This window comes from Nelumbo nucifera, chromosome 4 (assembly GCF_055504915.1).
Source record: "Nelumbo nucifera cultivar China Antique chromosome 4, China Antique-T2T, whole genome shotgun sequence".
Classification (NCBI taxonomy): Eukaryota; Viridiplantae; Streptophyta; class Magnoliopsida; order Proteales; family Nelumbonaceae; genus Nelumbo; species Nelumbo nucifera.
In genome coordinates, this window is record NC_142652.1 from 30,404,314 (window position 1) to 30,423,792 (window position 19,479).

The 19,479-nt window shown below is 37.9% G+C and overlaps 1 protein-coding gene and 1 long non-coding RNA gene across 2 annotated transcripts; both read right to left on the reverse strand.

Annotated features, from left to right (window-relative positions):
- Nucleotides 1-442: 442 nt before the first annotated feature.
- LOC148792124 (uncharacterized) lies at nt 443-4,173 on the reverse strand. The gene is made up of 2 exons (XR_016085313.1): nt 3,644-4,173; nt 443-3,438 (listed from the first exon to the last, which is right to left on the reverse strand). It is a non-coding gene; the product is annotated as an uncharacterized LOC148792124 (long non-coding RNA).
- A 4,391-nt stretch (nt 4,174-8,564) lies between these two features.
- RPI2 (ribose-5-phosphate isomerase 2) lies at nt 8,565-11,502 on the reverse strand. Its single transcript, XM_010245477.3, has 2 exons — nt 9,900-11,502; nt 8,565-9,052 (listed from the first exon to the last, which is right to left on the reverse strand). The coding sequence occupies exon 1, from the start codon at nt 10,968-10,970 to the stop codon at nt 10,164-10,166; it is 807 nt and encodes a 268-aa protein (XP_010243779.1). The 5' UTR covers nt 10,971-11,502; the 3' UTR covers nt 8,565-9,052; nt 9,900-10,163.
- Nucleotides 11,503-19,479: the final 7,977 nt, after the last annotated feature.

The window sequence follows — 19,479 nt, forward strand, 5'->3', positions numbered from 1 at the left end:
AATTTCTTTCAATTTTGTATTGTGTTTGGTTGTGATGGCCCATCACTGATGGGTATAACCGTATAAGTACAATTTTCAAAACTAGAACCTGCCTATTTAAGGTAGACAGTAAACATGAAAGCTTCGTTTGTTTGAGGTGTAAATCCAAAAACCGGCGAGATGTGTAAATGCAAAAATTAAACCGGTCAATGTTAATTTTGCATTGTAATACATTTGGAAGAAAATTGTAAATTTTGAGTGTTATTTTACGCTTGTTTGGAGTTAACCTGATGTAAAACTACACCCAGAATTGAAAGGTGCCAATTTCAACATGCTTACACCTGCTTGTTTGGAATTAATACGTTTGTGTGTGTACATAGCATGAGATAAAACCTGCTTACACCCAGAATTAAAAACGTGTACATGAGATCAACACCAGTGCATGTATATAGAACGGCACACGTTTCGCTTAAACAAAGTCCAACTCACTTCGCTTAAACAGAGCATTACACCTATGCGTATACACCTGTGCATGTACATAGCATTAAACAAAGCCAACTTTGGTCTTGCTTGCCTAGCCTACCCAACGACAACAAAGTTGGTAAAAATAGAAGTAAAAACCAAAGTGGAGTCAAATCATGACAAAATAAGAACTGTGAGAAAATATTTCAGGCATTTCAGGAAACCAAGGTGGAAGAAACCAAAGAATCCAATTCAGGCCTTTCAAGTTACTTTTCTGCATACACAAAATAAGAAAAATATTAGGAATGACAAAATAAACCTAACCTTTAAACCATTTGATCATTTGTTTGTGGAGTTTCAGCTGTTGGATTATTCATCTGGATTTGATCAGCTTCTATAGATTTCCTGCTAGGCTTCTCTTGAATTCTACCTTCCTCTGGTTCAGCAATTATTTGTATCTCCCCTTCCACTGTTTCTTTCAACTTTTCAGCAGACTTCTCTTTGTTTTCATCAGGTCCAATGACCTAGACCCCAACAACTAGAGATAATTCATTTGCTACTCCTTTTCGAACAAGTTATAGAGCGATCTGTCAAAACAGCAAGCATGAACCCAGTACCAAGTTTGTGCATGTGCCCTTTGCATGATGTGACTTTCTAACTTGCACTTAGATCACAGGTTTGGGCAAGAACTTTTGGGGGTTTAAAGTCCTATGATTTCAAAACCTTGCTCTCTAGGTTGATCTCATGTCTATCTAGTGGTTTCTCTAACTTTTTGTTTAATCCTACTTCATGCCATTTAAAGCCCAAGGCTGGTCAATGGAATTCCTCAAAGTCAACCAAACAGGTTCTGGTTTCGAGGTTGTTGAAGATCCTTTTGAGGTTCGGTACCCCTCTTTTTGTCATCAGATTTGGAACCCAGGTTTATACCAGCCTTGTACACTTCCCTCTTTTGGGGTTTGATTTCAAATCAGCATTGCAACACTAGGTTTCTATCAGAAGCCGACTACTCTCATAGGGAATCAATTGAGTTTCCAGGATGGTAGAATAGCCCATGTACCTTTACTCTCCCGAGGGTCTCATGTCAATCTAAAAGTCTCCTACAAAAAACATAAGTCCAATATGTACACTAGCCGTAGGAGGACCAATCAGTCCTTAGTTAAATTAGGAGAGGGTATTCTCAATTTTTTTTTCTTGTTTTTAGAAGCATGATTGCTGTTCATCACTTGATTATCTCCATCAATGTTAAAAAAAAAAGTGATAAATGGACCAAACAGCTCTTTTCAGTCTTAAGCCTAATCAGTACAATTTGAACTTGGTACCCCGACCCCTCTCTCTAAACAGCAAGTATTTTGGATAGAGACCTGTCTAGGAGTGGTTATTTGGCATTAAGACCTCCTAAGGTAGCTCCTTGTTGTCTGGGTCATATCAGCACACCTTGCTAACCAGAATACTCCTTTGGACTATTGCTGCTTTGGGAAGATAATCTTGTGGCTGCAGATCCTGAATGTTTAGGAAAAAGAAGCCTACTCTGAGGATAGCTGTTTATAGCAGCAAAATCCCGACCTTGGGACTCAATATATCACTGAGGCTTACTAAAACATGACAAGCATACTCTGAATTGGACTCAATATAGCTAGGCACTTAAGCAAGGCAACCAACCATGGCCACCTTGCCGCCTTGACAACTATTTTTCCTGGCTAAGAAAACTAGAATTCCTAGTGTTCAAAGAACCTTTACCTATGGTCCTAGAACAATGAGATTTGTGGCTCCAAATCCATAAACACATGTCAAATAATTCCAAATTGTGGCTTCATGTTCCAAAGCCAACCACTAACCAAATGCACCATGCATCTTAACCTAAATCAAAATATTAATTTTATATGAAAATTTCACCAACAACATTAGCTTTATTTGCAAACACAATCTATATACTTCAAGATTCGTACAATTACTTAATACCCCATTTCAATTCACATTTTGACCAAAAGGTGGTGAAGATTGGCATTAAGTTGATGATATGAATAGCATCTATCCAACATTCAATTAATCTAGCCAAGAGGCAAGTGAATCTCCTTCAAAAGGGAGGGTAAACAACCCTATCATTCAAACATTCAATTCAATCCATTAACATGCATTATGTAAACCTACAACGAATTAAGAAATCTATATACTTCAAAAGGCTGTAAAAACAATATCTGTTGGTGTGATATAATTCATTTGTTTAAAGGTTGATTCTGCTATTCTCTGTGTATATAATGAATCCATAGTGCTATAAATAGCTAAAGATCCCATAAAGAATGATACAATTGAGTAGAAAATGAAAAAAAAAATGCAAAACAACAAGAAACAAGAGATGTTCACATGCCACTAATTGACTTCACCAACCAAGAATCAAAAGAACTCCAGCCCCTAAGCGTTTATTGCAAAAACCCCTTATTCACACAGCTGGTGTGAGTAGCCCAGATTCAGGTAGAAATTGAATAATTAGGAAGTGAGTTTGGTAGGATCTAGTTGAGGGAGAAATTAGATCCGTTTTCTACTAAGTCTTGTCACTCGAGAACGACCCCATTCTCCCCAGAAGCCTTGGAATAAAAAACCCAACATATTAAAATGGAATCTATAGAGTTGGTGCAGAAATCTATATATCCATACTATGCAACATCATTCAACTCCCCAACATATTAAATAGACTTCAAACCAGAACCAGGAAAACCAACAGAGTAACTTTATATACATACAAAATAACAAAATGAATAAACAATAACAACAACGATAAAAATAATACATAACAACAATAATAACACACTACAAATCCAACAAAAACCACACGCGGATCGAGCACCAGATCCACCCTAGGAATGATAGAACATAGAAATCAACAGGGAGGGAGAAGAAAATAAAATAATATTAATATTAATATCTTTCTGGCTCTTCCGGTGAAGACAATACCTGCACTGCAAGAGCTGGGATTGATTTCCCTTGAATATAGGCTGGGATCTGCAATACAGAGAGCAGATCAATGAGAGGGAGATTCGAGAGGGGGTGAGAGAGCGAGAGAGTGTGAGTGAGAGGGAGAACTGAGAGGAGTGAAAGAGAGATAGAGTGAGTGAAAGGGAGATCCGAGAGGGGTGAGAGAGCGAGAGAGTGTGAGAGGGAGAACTGAGAGGGGTGAAAGAGAGATAGAGTGAGTGAGTGAGATTACCGGAAGTTTGGCGAAGAAGCAGCGGCACCGCGAGAGAGCTAACGGAGTAGACGAAGAACGGAGAGAGACACGCGAGATAGCCAGGGTAGAGTGAGAGGAGTTTACCTCGATGATAGAACCGATGAGTTTTACATCGATAATTTGGAGTTTTACACTGATTTTCGGTGTAAAACTACATGCTTACCAAACATATGGAAAATCGAACGGGGGTAAGAGTTTTACATCGATAATTTGGAGTTTTACACTGATTTTCGGTGTAAAACTACATGCTTACCAAACATTTGGAAAATCGAACCGGGGTAAAAACCACCCCAAACAAACGCAGCCGAAATTAATCAATCAAATTGTTTTCCTAAAAATGGGAGTACACTTTTTATGAAAAATTCAGTTGCTTCCCCCATATTCCATTAACAACCTCCTTGACTTAATTGGTGTTTGGCATCAATGCTGTTCTTCAGAAAATGCCAAAATGGCACATCATAAATTTATTTTTTGGGAAAATCTCTGCTGTTTGGTTAACCATTTTTTCGAAAAACGTTTCCTAGAGCATGCCTTAGAAATCAGGAAAAGTGTAGTATAAGAAAATGCCTTTTTTGGTGTTTTTATGTTTTTCCTACTATTGGTAGCAACACTATGCTGACATGGCATTGAAAAATGCCTATGTGGCAGCTACAGCGATGGTGCCAAATAGGAAACATGAAGAAATGTTTTCTAAGAAAACAGCATGCTTATACAGCATAGTTTTCTAAAGAAACACCTCTCATGAAACATGAAACGGCATTAGTTCCAAAAACCGCCTTAATTTTACCCTCGCGAAAGATGTATTCCTAATTCACTTTATTACTGTTTTTACATTTTTTATCTATTGATATTGAATTAGTGCGAGAAACCCATTTGCATAAATGCCGCATCAACTGTTGAAAACTGCTGCAGACAAAAATAAATAATAACTTTTGAAAACTTCAAATTGAGTTTAATTTGGGTTGGGCTCAATTCGAATATGGGCCAATCTAGGATACGATTGTGACATTGGGGCAAATAGATTGAGGCTGTAATAAAAAATGTTAGCCCAGCTTTAATTTTAAAATCAAGTTCGATATTTGTTTTTGCTTTTCAAATGTATGTGTAGTTGTGTACTTGCATTGATGCCAAGTCCAGGCGATAAACAAGTTTATTGATCCGCGGATGCCTTGATTGAATTGGGTTGGATTAACTGGTAGGATTGGGATAGGGGCAAGGTTCAAAGTATTGGCTTATATCGGTCGATATATATCGTTCCGAGACCCTTTCAATACGCTTTTATAGTGGGTGTATCAGAGGTCTGACCGGTTCAGAGAATAGAGGAGACCTAATCCGACTCCCCTAAATTGATTGATTGTGAAAAAAATAAAAAAAGCATGAAAAACTGTATGGATATTTTGAACCTTGGATAAGGGTTCAAAGTACTTCGAACATATTGGGTTGGGCTAGAGTTGAGCCCAAGGCGACCCAACTGCGGAATTTTAAGTCCAATAATAAAGTGTGGTTACGGTAGAAAACAGTCCGTTTTCATGGCAAACTCGATCCATGGTTGCGTTAGGAAATAATACCAATTCATGTATAAATGCTGACCGATTCACCTAAAATTTCAGGCAGAAAGAGGTTATAATTCTCAAATGGCCATTTCTGACATTTTTTGAATCGCCACTCTGAATCTGATGCAATATATTATAAAGTAAAAAAGCAGAATACGTCTTCGGGTAATTACATTTTTTAATAATAAAAAAACAAAGCATTTTAAATGCCTAATCGGCGTGTATTGTATATCAAGTTATCAACCAAACACGTTTTTGATAGAAACGACGCATAATTTTAAGGACACTGGGGTTTCTGCTGGTGCATTGTGAAAAACAACCATCCCTACCAAAGACCCTCCAAACATTTGGGAAAGCAAGCCATATTTTGTAAACAAGATTGCCTAAAGGTCAGGTTGGGCCGATTCATACCAAGGCCCACCACATTTAAGCATAAGTAATTGAGATTGACCCATCAAAGCCCATTCTGGTGGACTACCGACCCAGAAGATTTTACTGGAAGAACGGATGGGACACTAGTACTGTCGACAAATCAATTGGACTTAGGCCTGAAAACGGAATTCGAAAATCTAAATTTTAATTCGAAATTCGATACATTTGAATCGAATTTGGATAATTCAAATTGAATTCGATTAATAATTTCTTACCAATTAAATTATCGAATCGAATTCAGATATGTATTAATCCGATCCAATAAATATCTGAACCGATATATATACATAAACACACACACATACATATATATATATATATATATATATATATATATATATAAAGAAGGTTAAAAATATAAATAAAAAACTTGAGATTCTCCGTTTTCTCATTTTGCATTGAATCAAGCAAACATGAAACATTAGAACCTCTATATCTCTCTCCAAGTCTCCATCTCCTTTCGAACCCTAACCCTAACCCTCCCTTTGCCATCGTCGCCCGAGCAACCACACTGGCCACATCTGCAACTCAATGGTCGAGTACTGGTCACTGGCCACCGCCCCTCATCCTCTACCTCTCCTCAGTTCTCTCTCATATCTCATCTAATCATCTTCTCCTCTATCTCTCCTCTTTCAAATATCGATTAAGCATCGCAGCCACCCGAGCAACCACCATCACCAACAACAACGTCAGTAACAGCGATCAAGTGACAATAGTCTCAATGGAAACCACCATCACCAATGACAACCATCATCTTCTCCTCTATCCCTCCTTTGTTGCGCTACCATTGTCAGTAACAATAATCTTGTCTCTGAGGGCCTGTTCGTTTGCACTGAAATTTGACATCTAAAAGTGTAATAATTACATATTGGTATTGGTGAACTTTTTTTTCCTCTAAACAATCAGAGAATATTGTTCTTAATTCTGAATTCTAAAAATATCAAATATCCATTTTGACCCATATGAGAGTTTATATCTTTTTGGGGGTATCATTGAAAAACAAAAAATTGTATAATTACGCTTTAAGAGATAAGAGATAAGAGGAAACAAACAACCAATTTTCTCTTAAAATTAAAAGATTCTTCTTAAGAGATAAAGAATTAAGAGGAAATGAGCAAGCCCTAAGACTACAACCCAAGCTAATACTACAAGAGTGCCAACAATCCAACATCACCGCCTCACCAACCACCACTGCCATCATCACCAACCACCACTGCCATCGGTCAAATTCGAATCGAATCGAATATTCGATTTGATAATCAAAATCGAATTCGAACTAAAATATTTTATATCCATCGGATATCGAATCGAATTCGAATATTAGTGTTCATAATCGGTTTCGAATTCAAATCCAACCTGATTTTATTCAAATTCGTTCCGTTTACAAGCCTAATTGGACTTTCTTTTCATCGCAAATGGGGACAAAAAAATATATCTCAAATATTTCAACATGAATCTTCTTTGCATTTCCTCTTAACTATATGCTTGATTCTATTGGTTTAAACTATCTGAACTATCTTACTTTAAATGTTTTTCACTTTAAACATTTTTTGCCTTTTTTTGTTTCATTGAACACCACTTTAAACGTATTTTAATTTCCACCTCAAATTAACACCCATAAAAGCATGCCACATCAACATTTTGTTTCAAAAAATGTTAAGACATTAAGGAAAATGAAAATTTAACGTTTTTTCAAATGCCCCATGCACAAAAATCAAAACATTTTAATTTCTTAACATTTATTTAATAAATTGTGGAACAACCAAACAATAGAGTTCGGCTTTAGTCATGGCAAAGTCGATTCGAGGAGATCTGCTTTGCATTGAGAATATCTCCATTTGTGTGCTTTATTTCATAAGGAGATATTCTCAATGCAAAAATGAAAAAGGCTGTTAGAACGGTGTGGGCACAACTTTGCCCTGATAGAAACAGAACTCCAAACAATGGTTTCATATGCAATTAATGCCAACACCTAGTGGCGCTGATGTGGCAACATTTTCAATAAACGTGCATGAAACCAAACATCACCTATATTGAAATTTCCCCTTGTTAACCATTTCTCTTCGGAGTTCTGATATAACACAGACTCAGAGGTTCTCAGACTACTTTATTATACAGGGTAGTTTTCGATGTGTAGGATTTTTTTTGTTCGGATGAGAGATTTTAATATTTTATATTTAGTAGAGTATATATCCACAGATGAGCGTTACCCACTACCCAGCCAAGAAAAAAGAAAAGATGAGAGAAAATGGACGATGGCGGCAAATGTCTCCAATCAATAAATAGGATTATAAGAAATCAAACTCATGGTCCCCATGAGTCCATGACAAAATTAGGAGATTTTCTTTTAGCATGAATAACTATTGAGATTCCCAAGATTCAAAATCTTGTTGATAAAAAATACAGACGTAGCACCAGTAAAGGAAGATTCAAAATCTCCCCCATCATTTATTGTTCTTCCAACAAGTGTTAAGATAAGGAAGGCTTTGAGGGGTTTGCTAAAGGCCTAAAAACTGTAAAAGAAAAGCCTGTGGGGTAGATGGCTTATTAGAGAAGGAAGAAGAGTCTGGGTGAGGTGTGGGTTAGAGGAAATATAAAGGCTTGGGTGAGGGTTTGGATTGTTTGATGGATGAAATAAAAGAGAGCTGCAGTTCCTGGTTTGAAGGGAGAAGGAACTTTGACCGCTGCAAATTTTATCACATTGACACAAAATTGCATTCTGCAGATTATAAACATGGAAGAAGAAGAATAAGATCATGATGACAAACAAATGTTTCTTTTATGGATAATAAACAAATGTTTTTTCTTTGATGGATAACAAACAAATGTTTCAATATTGCATGTTATATTAGCAGTAAATTTATATTTGAATTAATTCTAAAGAGTGTGGGCAAATAGTCGCAAGACCAAATCACTAGTGCAAGAGCACTCAATTGGCAATATCTTATTATTGTGTAAGAGCATACATTCAGGCAGAACTCTAGGTTTCAAACAAAGTATAAGTTCATTATTACCATAAACTGTATAGCGTTACATAGCTGGAGCAGTAAACAAGGAAAAATCACTGCTTTGAGAGAACTGAGATGTGCTTTCTGTTGAGAAAGTTTAACTAGAAACCAATATCAACATTTGATCATCAAGCGGAATACACCCTAAAATTCATGATGGATTTGGAGTGAGGAAGGGTGTCATAAACTCAGATAAACATACTACCCCATGGTTGTAGTAAATTCGTAAGTACTTACTAGACCCCTTTTGTTCTGGTTTTGGATGAGAAATTTACAGAGTTAGGAAGTGTCTGACATGGTTACAACTCATGAACTCTGTTCTGAAGTGTCAGCATGACAAGGGAATAAGATCCAGAGTGATATCAACATATGTTTCTACGCAAAGAACCCATAACCTTCAAAAAGGAAGTCAGATTATTAAAACAGGCATATTGACAGTATGTTGCATGTCACTTACCCTAGAAAGATCACTACAATGACTGCTTTATAGAATAGAATCCATACCAAACAAGTTATGAAATTGGGGTGGGGGGGAATGCTTGTAAAATAGCAAGTCTGTGCAACTCTTGGATTTCTGCGCCCTACAGACAAGGTGGGACCCATGAAAAACCATGCTCAACTTTTTTCCTGTAGTATGTTTTTTCAATGGATCCCACTATGCCTCCAGAACGATGACTCCAAGCTCATGAGAAAATTAGCACTGCAATTGAGAATTATGAAAAACACCCACAGGGCACAGTCCTTCCTTCCCATGAAATATTACTTTCACAACAAATTAACAAGTGTAAGAACCAAGCAGAATCGAACCAAGAAAACAAATAGAACGAAAATCAGTTTGAAACATACAAACATATTCACAAGCAGAGAAAGCAATGAAGAGCATATCATTTTAATGCTTCAACGAAACTGACAAAGAATATTTTAATTATAAAGGAGATGCATACATTCTGACAATTCCCAAGAATAAGTAGTTCTTGTTTGTTTGGAAGTAAATTTAATTTAAGGAGAAAAAAAACCAAAGGAATAGCCTTTTGTCAAGTAAATCCTATGAACCCATAACAATTCATAAGGTTAAGATGCTGCAACAATCTGCTAGTTTCAGCAGAACAATGATTTTTTTTAGTTACAGTGTTACAAATCCATGGTATCAAGTAATAGAAAGACTGAAAGCAAAAGAGAGACAAAACAGACTGAAAAATCCGTTCCATCTTATAATCAGCAAAAAGAATAGGAACATCCTACCAGTCAAAAATTCTGGTGAAGAGAAGACGGCTAGAACATAGAAAGATTGGTCTTCCCACCATTTAAGGAGACCTCCAACTCCTCAACATTGTCAACCAAGTAGGTCTCACAGTCCAGTACTTATTTCGATTGATACTGGGAAAAATAACACCTTCCTCCCATTACAGTAATTCGCAACAACAAACTTTCTGAAGATTCATATATAAGTTAGCTAACCTCTAAGATTGTGATCAGTAAAACTACCTAGGCCCCTCTTCAAAGCATCTATTTGTTCTTCACGGTGACTCCAAGCTCGCCGGCGATGATAACAGTGGTGGCCATGTCAAGAAACATTCCATGCTCGACAACACCCGCAAGTCGCAGAATTGAATCGCTAGCAACCTTCAAATCCCCAATATCTTTCTTAAAATACAAATCCACGATATAGTTCGCATTGTCCGTGACGACGGGCTCGCCGTTTTCCCCACATGTCCTGAGCTTGGCGACACAACCGGCGTACTCAAACAACCTCTGCAACCGGTAGGCTGTGAATTTCCAGCAAAAGGGAACAATCTCAACCGGCATGGCAAGACCGCTACCTCCCAAATGATCAACTAGCTTCGACTCATCGACGATAACAACGAACTTCCGGCATGCGCCTTCGACCATCTTCTCCCTGAGCAAAGACCCACCTCGGCCCTTAACGAGATTGAGATAGGGATCCACCTCGTCGGCACCGTCAATCGCAAGATCAAGCACCGGATGCTTATCAAGGTCGGAGAGAGGTATTCCCAACGAAAGCGCCTGCTCGTGCGTTTTCTTCGAAGTGGGTATCCCCACAATGTTCTTGAGCTTCCCCTGTTGCAGAAGCTCGCCTATCCGGTTCACGGCAAACCAAGCTGTCGAACCTGTTCCCAACCCCAGAACCATCCCGGACTCGACATACTCGACGGCTTTATATGCAGCAATTTTCTTCAGCTCATCTTGAGTCAAAATGACCGGAGGAACAGGAGATGAAGGCGACACCATGACGGCTTTCTCTATCGTTGATTTCTCAGAGCAGACGATACGAGGAGGAAAAGCAATCGCCATATCGCTAGATATAGGCAACGAACTTAAATGCAATCTAGGGTTTCGATTAGACTCCTCTTATCTGTCTGGAATAATAATAGATAGCAAAAGAAACAAAACAGAGATCGCTTCGTCAAATGCCAACCTCCATGGATGTTTGGTGAGGAACCTTCGACTTCGAAATGGGAGGCGAAGGAGATAGAGAGATAAACACAGATATCAAATGGGGATTCCGGGAGAGTATTTATAGGAAGAAAGATGGAGATAAAAGCAGCAGAGATGACGTGAACCACTCCTTTATTCGATTTCTGAAAAAAGGGGAAGATTTGGGGAGAGAAGAAATAGAAAAAAGAAATAAATAGAAAAGAAGATTTAAGACGACATTATTGAGAGATAGTTATCTGGAGTCTGGACCCTTTTGATGCAGAGAATCTGGAGGGAAAGGAGTGGAGAAGAAAAGGAAGAGGGTTTTTCTGAGAGGTTTCGTTTGTTTGCTTTCTTTCATTGAACTATTTTCTAGGGTCGTTTCTGTTTTCTTTTGCGTTTCGTCGCTCACTTCAAAGCTTTCCAAAAACGACGGATTTTGTGAACTCACGGTCAGGCACGGGAGTCAAAAATAAAAGATACATCAAGATATTCTACCGAAATCCTTGTTAAGGTTTTTAAGTTTTGGGTAAAATATAAAAACCTTCCTTCAAGTTTCTGACGATCATAAAAACCTTCCTTCCGTTAATATGTTAGACGAAAAACGGTTAATTGATATATTATTTTTTAATATTCATTTACCATTTCATGTAGGGCGGTTCATAACAAGACCCAAACCGACCAATCCAGTCTGATCTAATCCGAGTTAGCCGGTTTTTTTTCAGCACCGGTCGATTTTGGGTTACTAAAAACATAAACTGATGATTCAGTTCAGTTTTAGTTTTCATGTGTGAAAACCGAAACCGAACCGATCCGAACCGATTTAGATATATTATATATAATATATTTCAGATATTATATATATATATATATATATATATATAGATATATATCTGATATATTTCAGTTTTATTTTAGAAATATACATATTATATATAAAATATCGATTTTAATCCATCAAATCATTTTTAATTTTCAGGCATCCAGTCTTTGTTTTCTTAGACTTAGAATCCTTTACCGTACCAAAAGAATCATTCACAAAACCGATCCAAACTGACCCAACCCGATTCAAACCGATAAGGTCGGTTTTACTTAGTACTGGGTCGGTTTCGATTTCATTTCTAGGTAAACCGACCAGATCGGGTCGGTTGGAAAAATGTCAGTAAACCAACCCAACCCGACCCGTGAACAGCCCTAATTTCATGCGTTCTGAATGAAGAAACCCAGCGCCACCAAAATCTTTCCGATCGATGCTGCTCACGAAATACGTTTTACCCTTTTACCATTTCATGCATTCCCAATGAAGAAACCCATCGCCACCAAAATTTTTCCCGTCGATGCTCCTCACGAAAAACATAACGTGGTCTTTAGTGAAGCACCCTCCCTCATCTCTAGGCTTCCAACCATACGTGTATTTGCACCCTCCCTCATCTCCGTCTTCTTCCCCCTTCTCTTGTTAGTGCTTTATATCACCATCATAGCTCCATTATAACCTGGATATTGGACTTGGTAACGTAGAGGACGTCCATACAAAATGCATACGCCTTGCGGTTCGAGAATGTTGATGGGGATGCTTGATGCTCCTCTTTAGTTGTTGATAGTTTGGACAAGCGGGCGAATAAAAGGAAAATAAGCTTCTCTACGCTGGTCTCGGGGGGAATTAAGCAACTAATTCACCGCCAATACGAGGCTGCCATTAAAGAGCATCGACACTGCTCTCATCCTGGCTGCTTGCCTTTTTCAGATTCAAGGTAAGATGGTTAGATTAGATAATGGAGAGATCAGACAATAATAATGTCTGAAGAAAGTTGAAGCTAATGAGCGACTTGACCAGGAGAGCCAGCACTTTCTTCTTTGACCACCATCACTACTGTTAGGTTTCATGTCAGTTGGGGCCGAAGACTCGACCTTTGAACCTAAAGCAAAACGGGAAATAGGAGTTAATCTTCTTGGTTTTGGTCTTCTCAGGTTTTGCCATTTCAGCCATTAAAGTTGGAGAGAGAAGAGGAAGAGATGCCTGACATGGCATGGAGAGGGGATTTGAAGCTGCAAAAGTCTGAAATGGCATCATTGTGGAATCTGAAGCTAGAAGCTATTGAAACAGTTGAATGACTTGAAAAATAAACATCCAAATAAATAAATCTTTAGAGAACCTGTAACGAGGAAGAGGGGAGATTTTTTATAAAATGAAATTATAGGGGAGATTTTTATGATTGTCAGAAAATTGAAGGGAGGTTTTTTGTATGATAGGGAAATAACGATTTCATTTCCTTTCTCGTTCTTTGCAACAAGAAGATAAGATTGAGTGCAAGGATTTGATTCCTAGCGAGAGGATAGAGATGAAATGAGAAATGGCCCATTGACTATTACAAGTGGCAGCTTACGTGGCAAAAGGTTAAATTTTTTGTCTATATCATTCATTCTCACCTGACGTGGCAAGCTCCACGCATCCACTCCGTTATCCTTACTTTTGAAATGCACTTTGTAGGGTTAATTTTGACTCGTTATGCATGGTTTAATGCTTTATGCGATTAGTCAACAAAAGGGGGTCCATCATTTAATTAGTGTCAAATGGGATTGATTCGTGGGCTTAAGATCTGTGGCTGTGCAGGAATCATCATGAATCCTCAACTCAACCCAATAATGATACTTATGTTATGGGCTATAATTAATAATTGTGCTAGGAATAGGTTTTGAATGAACCCTATGACAAATTATGGTAAGATTATTTGCAAAAAACCAAGAACTTGGTTGAATTTTTTTTTTTCTAAACCCAACCCAACTTGTTGTACCTAGTGGGCCAGCCTGTGTTAAGCCCATTGAAGTATTAATAGAATATAGCCATACAAACGAACACTGCCCAACAATGGATTGTTTGTAAATGAGGAATCAGAACTTGTAGCTGACTGAAAGAGGGGTTGCTGTCCGTTGAATTTGTAGAATATTTGTTGAAAATCGCTTTTTCCTAACCAAACACGTACATGGAGTTTTGGACTAAATTCAATGGACCATATTAAAGGCCCACTCACAGCCCTACAAATTAAATGAACCCAACATTTATTTATTAATTCACTGGTGAGAAGCGTCAACGGGGGAATCAGTAATCACAACCTTGTTGCTTAGGGCTTGAAATCGAGTGGGCCCCATTCCAGATTCGACCTTACATGGTATCTATATTTTAATGGGCTTGGATTCCCACAAAGATCCACTTTTTAAAATATATACTTTTATATTGGATTTAATAATAACAGTTAATGGGAATCCATTATTTTATTTCTTCACCTTCTTCTCAGACTCTCGGTGTGTTCAAACCCTTGTTAGCCCAGGCAGTTGAACCAGGGAGCGGTGACCCAAGGCGTATTTTCGAGTCCCGACCAGTCAGTTGAACCAGTGTTCAAACCTTCTTCTCAGACTTTCGACCGAGTTAATGGGCTAACCGCCTGATTCACCAATGATGAGATCAAACCCATCACATGACCAGAATGATGATGGGGATGGTGGGACCTGATTGACCAGAATGATTATGACACTAGAGGGTAGAGGGCCCCACGGAGCGTGCATCCAAAATACAATACGATTCCTCGCATATTTTCTAGTCCCGACCAGTCGACCATTTTTTTATTTTTTTAAATTTAGAGATTTTTGGACAGCACTCCCCGAAATTTAATTTGCAGCCTCTGTCTACTAGTACTTTTCTATAAACCGCATCCTATCCGTGAATTTGACATCAGTTCACGGATAGGAATCGGTCTACCCTAATCTATTAGTAGTTCTACTTAGGGGTGAACTGAATGGTAAGTAGGCTGTACTCCCCCTCCCCTCAGAAATCTGAAATTACAGCCGTTGATAATGTGTATGTGTCGGAAGAAAAAAAGAGGTGATCCATGATCGTATTTTGTGGGTTGAACCGTTGAAGTTGTCGTCGATGTCATAATAACTCTTGATAACGCGTGGGCCCCTACCCTCTTTACTCTGATACAAACAGAACAACGCGCCAGTACGCCACAGGGTTTTTGACTTTTTGAAATGCAGCGTAATGTTTATCTGAACCGGAGATCGAACCATCTTTTCTATAAGTGTGACGTGTTTGTTGAGGGTTGCCATCTGGCATCTGGGTCAAACGATTCGTTCTAACCGGTGAATGTTGACTAATAGGCCGGAAAAAACCATAGTCCGTTGGTGTTTCACTGGAAATAGTGACACGAGAGAGAGAGGGATTGGCGTCTACGGTAGTAAAATAAGAGTCCGTTTGGCGTGTATTTTTTAGATGATCTCCGGGTAATTCTAACCGTTAAAGGATGCATTGAGTTTTTGCATGAAGATTTGAATAGCCCGAAGTATGTTTGACAATGTGCGTCTTTCCGTGTGTCTTTTTGTTTGAGAATAAAACATGAAAGACGCGAGAAATTTTATTTAGAGGTTTCCAGAATCAGCCTAAACTAGGCTTTTCGTGTTTTTTCGACGTTCCGTCTTTTGATGATTAGATCTTCCGCGTGCCAAACCGAAAATCGATTTTCTGACTTATAAACAGCCAAAAGACTGTGTGAAAAGACACACCAAACACAGCCTAAATGATAGTGGTTTGGACTTTGGTTTTAGGCCGGTTTGAACCATGGCCCATTGAAGATGTTTTCTTTTTCATTATTTTCTTTTTTTAAGGAGGATAATAACATTGAAGAGAAGAGGTTGGATTGACACTATGAGATGGGGGAATGCAGAAGCTTTGGTTTTGAATGAAAGGGAACATGTAAATATGGGAGATGTTTTTAAAAGTACAACAACTGTGGTGAGGCATAGAGGTGTAAATCGGGTCGTACCGCTCGTGGCCTGGCCCGACATGATGGCATATGGGTTGTGCCAAGTCCGACACGATGATCCATCCCATGCTAGGCCTAGAGTTTTAAGTCTGTGGCCTAGCCTAGCCTGGCATGGCCCAGCACGACACATATATACTATTTATATATATTTTATATGTTTATATATAATATATAATATATTATATAAATTATAATTATATAATAATATATAGTATATAATATATTAATAAAATAAACAATTATTTTCAATTTTATTATACTAATTTATTTAATTATTGTATATATAAACAATTGTGTACATCAAAATTCATATAAAATTAAAATTTTAAATTTTTTCCAATTTTCTTAAATAAATAAGCAAAAATAAATTTGACTCAATCCATAGCTCGACTTGGACTCGACATGGGTTCGCACAGGCTTGGACCGTGAGCCGTGTTAGGCCGACCCCCAAACAATAAATTGGAGAGGGTGGCACGATCCATGACAGCCCCCAAACCAGCACGGCATGGCTCGCATTTTGCGTGAAGGGCGGCCCCTTTACACCTCTAGGTGAGGCGTGCGTAGGAGATCCAAATTCTATTGGAATTCTTGTAGAGCTATAGTGTATGTGGGTAGGATTTTTGTATATATTTAACGGTTGAAGTCTTTAATGATAAATTGCATCTTATAAATTATAAATCAATGAAAAATAAAATAGGTTATATTATATGATTTTTCTAAACCTATTGGTAGAATATAATGAACAGTGTCTTCTTTATAAGAATAGTTTTGACATTTTCAACAGACAATTGATGGTCGGTGTCGGTTAACAGCAACCATCAATATGATACTTTTTAAAAGTTTAGATAACTACAGTGATATATTTAAAAGTTTAGATATTAACTTGACATTACCTCGACAAAGTTCAAGGTATTAAAGTGGAATTTTCCCTATTTTTTTATAGAAAGAGAAAGAACAACAAAAGAAAAGAAGAGAAACCTCCCCAAAATATCCAAGAAAGAGATCAAACTGAACTCTCCTAAGAAGTTTTGAACAAACATCTCGCTTCGAAGGTGACCCATCCCAACCAACCAGTCAGCAGCACAGTTGTCTCGATGGAAAGTTTTGGCAATACTCTTGCACTCTTCAAGGATTCTGTGGCATCTCCATGGAGGCTTGAATTTGTCTTGGAGGGCTTTGACAGTTCTCAGCGGATCGCCTTCAATTATGAAATGCGCTTGAGGACCCTGTAAGGCAAGCTTATGAGCTTCAAAGGCAACCCACATTTCAGCTATTGTTATTAAAGTCCGACCAATTTGGCCCATTAGCCATTAGAATTTTACCCGAGAAGTCTTATATAATACATCCAAAGGAACAACTACCGTCATTTTGCATTGAGGCATCAAAATTTATTTTAAATTCATCAATAGGGGGAGGAGTCCATCTTATCCAAGACACAAATCTTACTGCGTTTGTCGCAAATATGTATTTATGCACCTTTGTTGAACTCTTAAAACATAAGTAAAACACGCATGCCATCTTCTCAAACTTTATCGAGTCAAATTTGGGTTTGGTTGGGTTTTGCTTCTGTATTAAAAGAATATATTCAGGCCTGAGCTCAAGCCCAGCCCAACCATTGGACCTAAGTCTTGAGTCCAAGCCCAGCCCTTATATAAAGTCTGAAGTCTGGGCCCGAGCTCAGTCAGAAAATTGAAAAAATATTTTTTTCTTTTTATTCAATAAAAATTTGTTTTATTTCTATTAAAGACCTCAAAACCTAAAAAATAATGAAAGAGCTCATTATTACTTGAAAAAACAGGAGAAGAATAATAAAGAAAAAAATATTATATAATACATATATATATTACATAAAATATATTCTTATCGTATAATACATTATCAAGTCAAGTTCAGGCTCAAGTTGGGTTTTTTTTAGAAAGCTCGAGCCTGACCTGAAAAAAAAATCGGGCCTGGTGTTTTAGGTTTGAGCCCGAGCATGTGGGCCTGAAATCCTATCCAAGCCAGATTTAGATCGGGTTGGGTCATGCTGGGCTGGCCCGTCGGGCTACCTAACCCATTAACAGGTCTAATTTAGGGGTGATCATTTCAGCCCGGCCCACACAAGCCTGGCTCGGAAATTCTAGGCTTGGGCCTAGGTTTTGTGTTCAGGCACAACTCGGGCCCGGGCCCACATTAGGCCAACAAATTTTAGCGTCGGGCTTGGGCTTAATACTTCAAGCCTGGCTCGGTTGCATATATTTAAACTTACACATTTTGTGTATAATATATACATATGTATACATGTTATTTTACATTAGATTATATATTTTATATATAAGTATTATAACATGGCATGTATAATTTATATTATATGTAATATTTTATATTATATAATGTATAAAATAAGTTTATATGCATGTTATTTCATTTAATATAAAATATTTTAGATATATAATGTTTTATATATTAAAGACATTGGCCCAAAATCAGGCCCAGCCCGGCCTAGGCCCATGTAGACCTAGGGTAGGGCTTATGTTTCAGGCCCGGAACCCCGGGCTGACCCAGGCCTAAGCTATAGCCCTTATCATAAGTGCAAAGCCCAACCCAGGCCCAGCCCATGATCACCCCTAGTCTAATTCTAATAAAAAAATGCACGAGATTAGTGGTGGGCAAATGGAACCAACTTTAAACTAGTCTTGAACCAACCCTACCTAATATGTTACTAGGTAGGGTTTGGTTCAAAGACCCCAACTCAAAAGCTGGTCCAAGGATTTGGGGGTTTACCATACCCAAACAGCCAAATTGTCCCAAAGAGCCAAACTTGGTTGGCCTTGGCAGAAACAACCTTGGTTGACCTTGGTGGAGTTGGCCTTTGAACTGAACTTGCCTTGAAACAAATCCCAAAATACTTTGAGGATATGAAAATTTATTAGACCCAAGCACTCATGGTTACAAAGACCATGGTCTGATTTGACCATTGAGTCACTTAAGTGATTTGAGTAATGTAAAAGGTAATATTTATAAAATTTAAATTACAATGATAAGTTGTTGTTGAAGTAGGCAGTTAAACTGTTCAATCCATCACTTGGACACCATCAGCACAAATTTCATGTATTTCATTAACACAAAATATGGAGGCAAATTACAAAATGAATTTGTAATAAAGAAAAATACAATGGATGGAACTCTCTTTGATTTTGCTTGATGATTTGAGAAACCTCTAATTAACGGTTGAATTCAGTGAAGACAAGGGTCATTGGCATGTTTCCCATACTTCTTAAAGGGCTGATGTAGATTTATTTAACTTGGTGCTTTTGAATAATTGATATAGAATTTTTCACTCTGGGCTTCACACTTGACTGGATGTAGAAGTATCTCTAGGAAGGGCCTCTTTCTAGTGGCTTGATCTTCTTAGAAGAGCTTGAATCCAAGTGTGAAGTATAAACTAAGAAGTTGTTTTTCTTCTTTCTTCACTTTTGAGCTTGAAGTAATTGGAGTTTGTAAGAAATTGTGATTACTTACAATTCTAAGTGTTGGTGTGAGTGAATGAGATCTTTTCAAATGTTTAAGTGTGATTGTAAAAGAGAGAG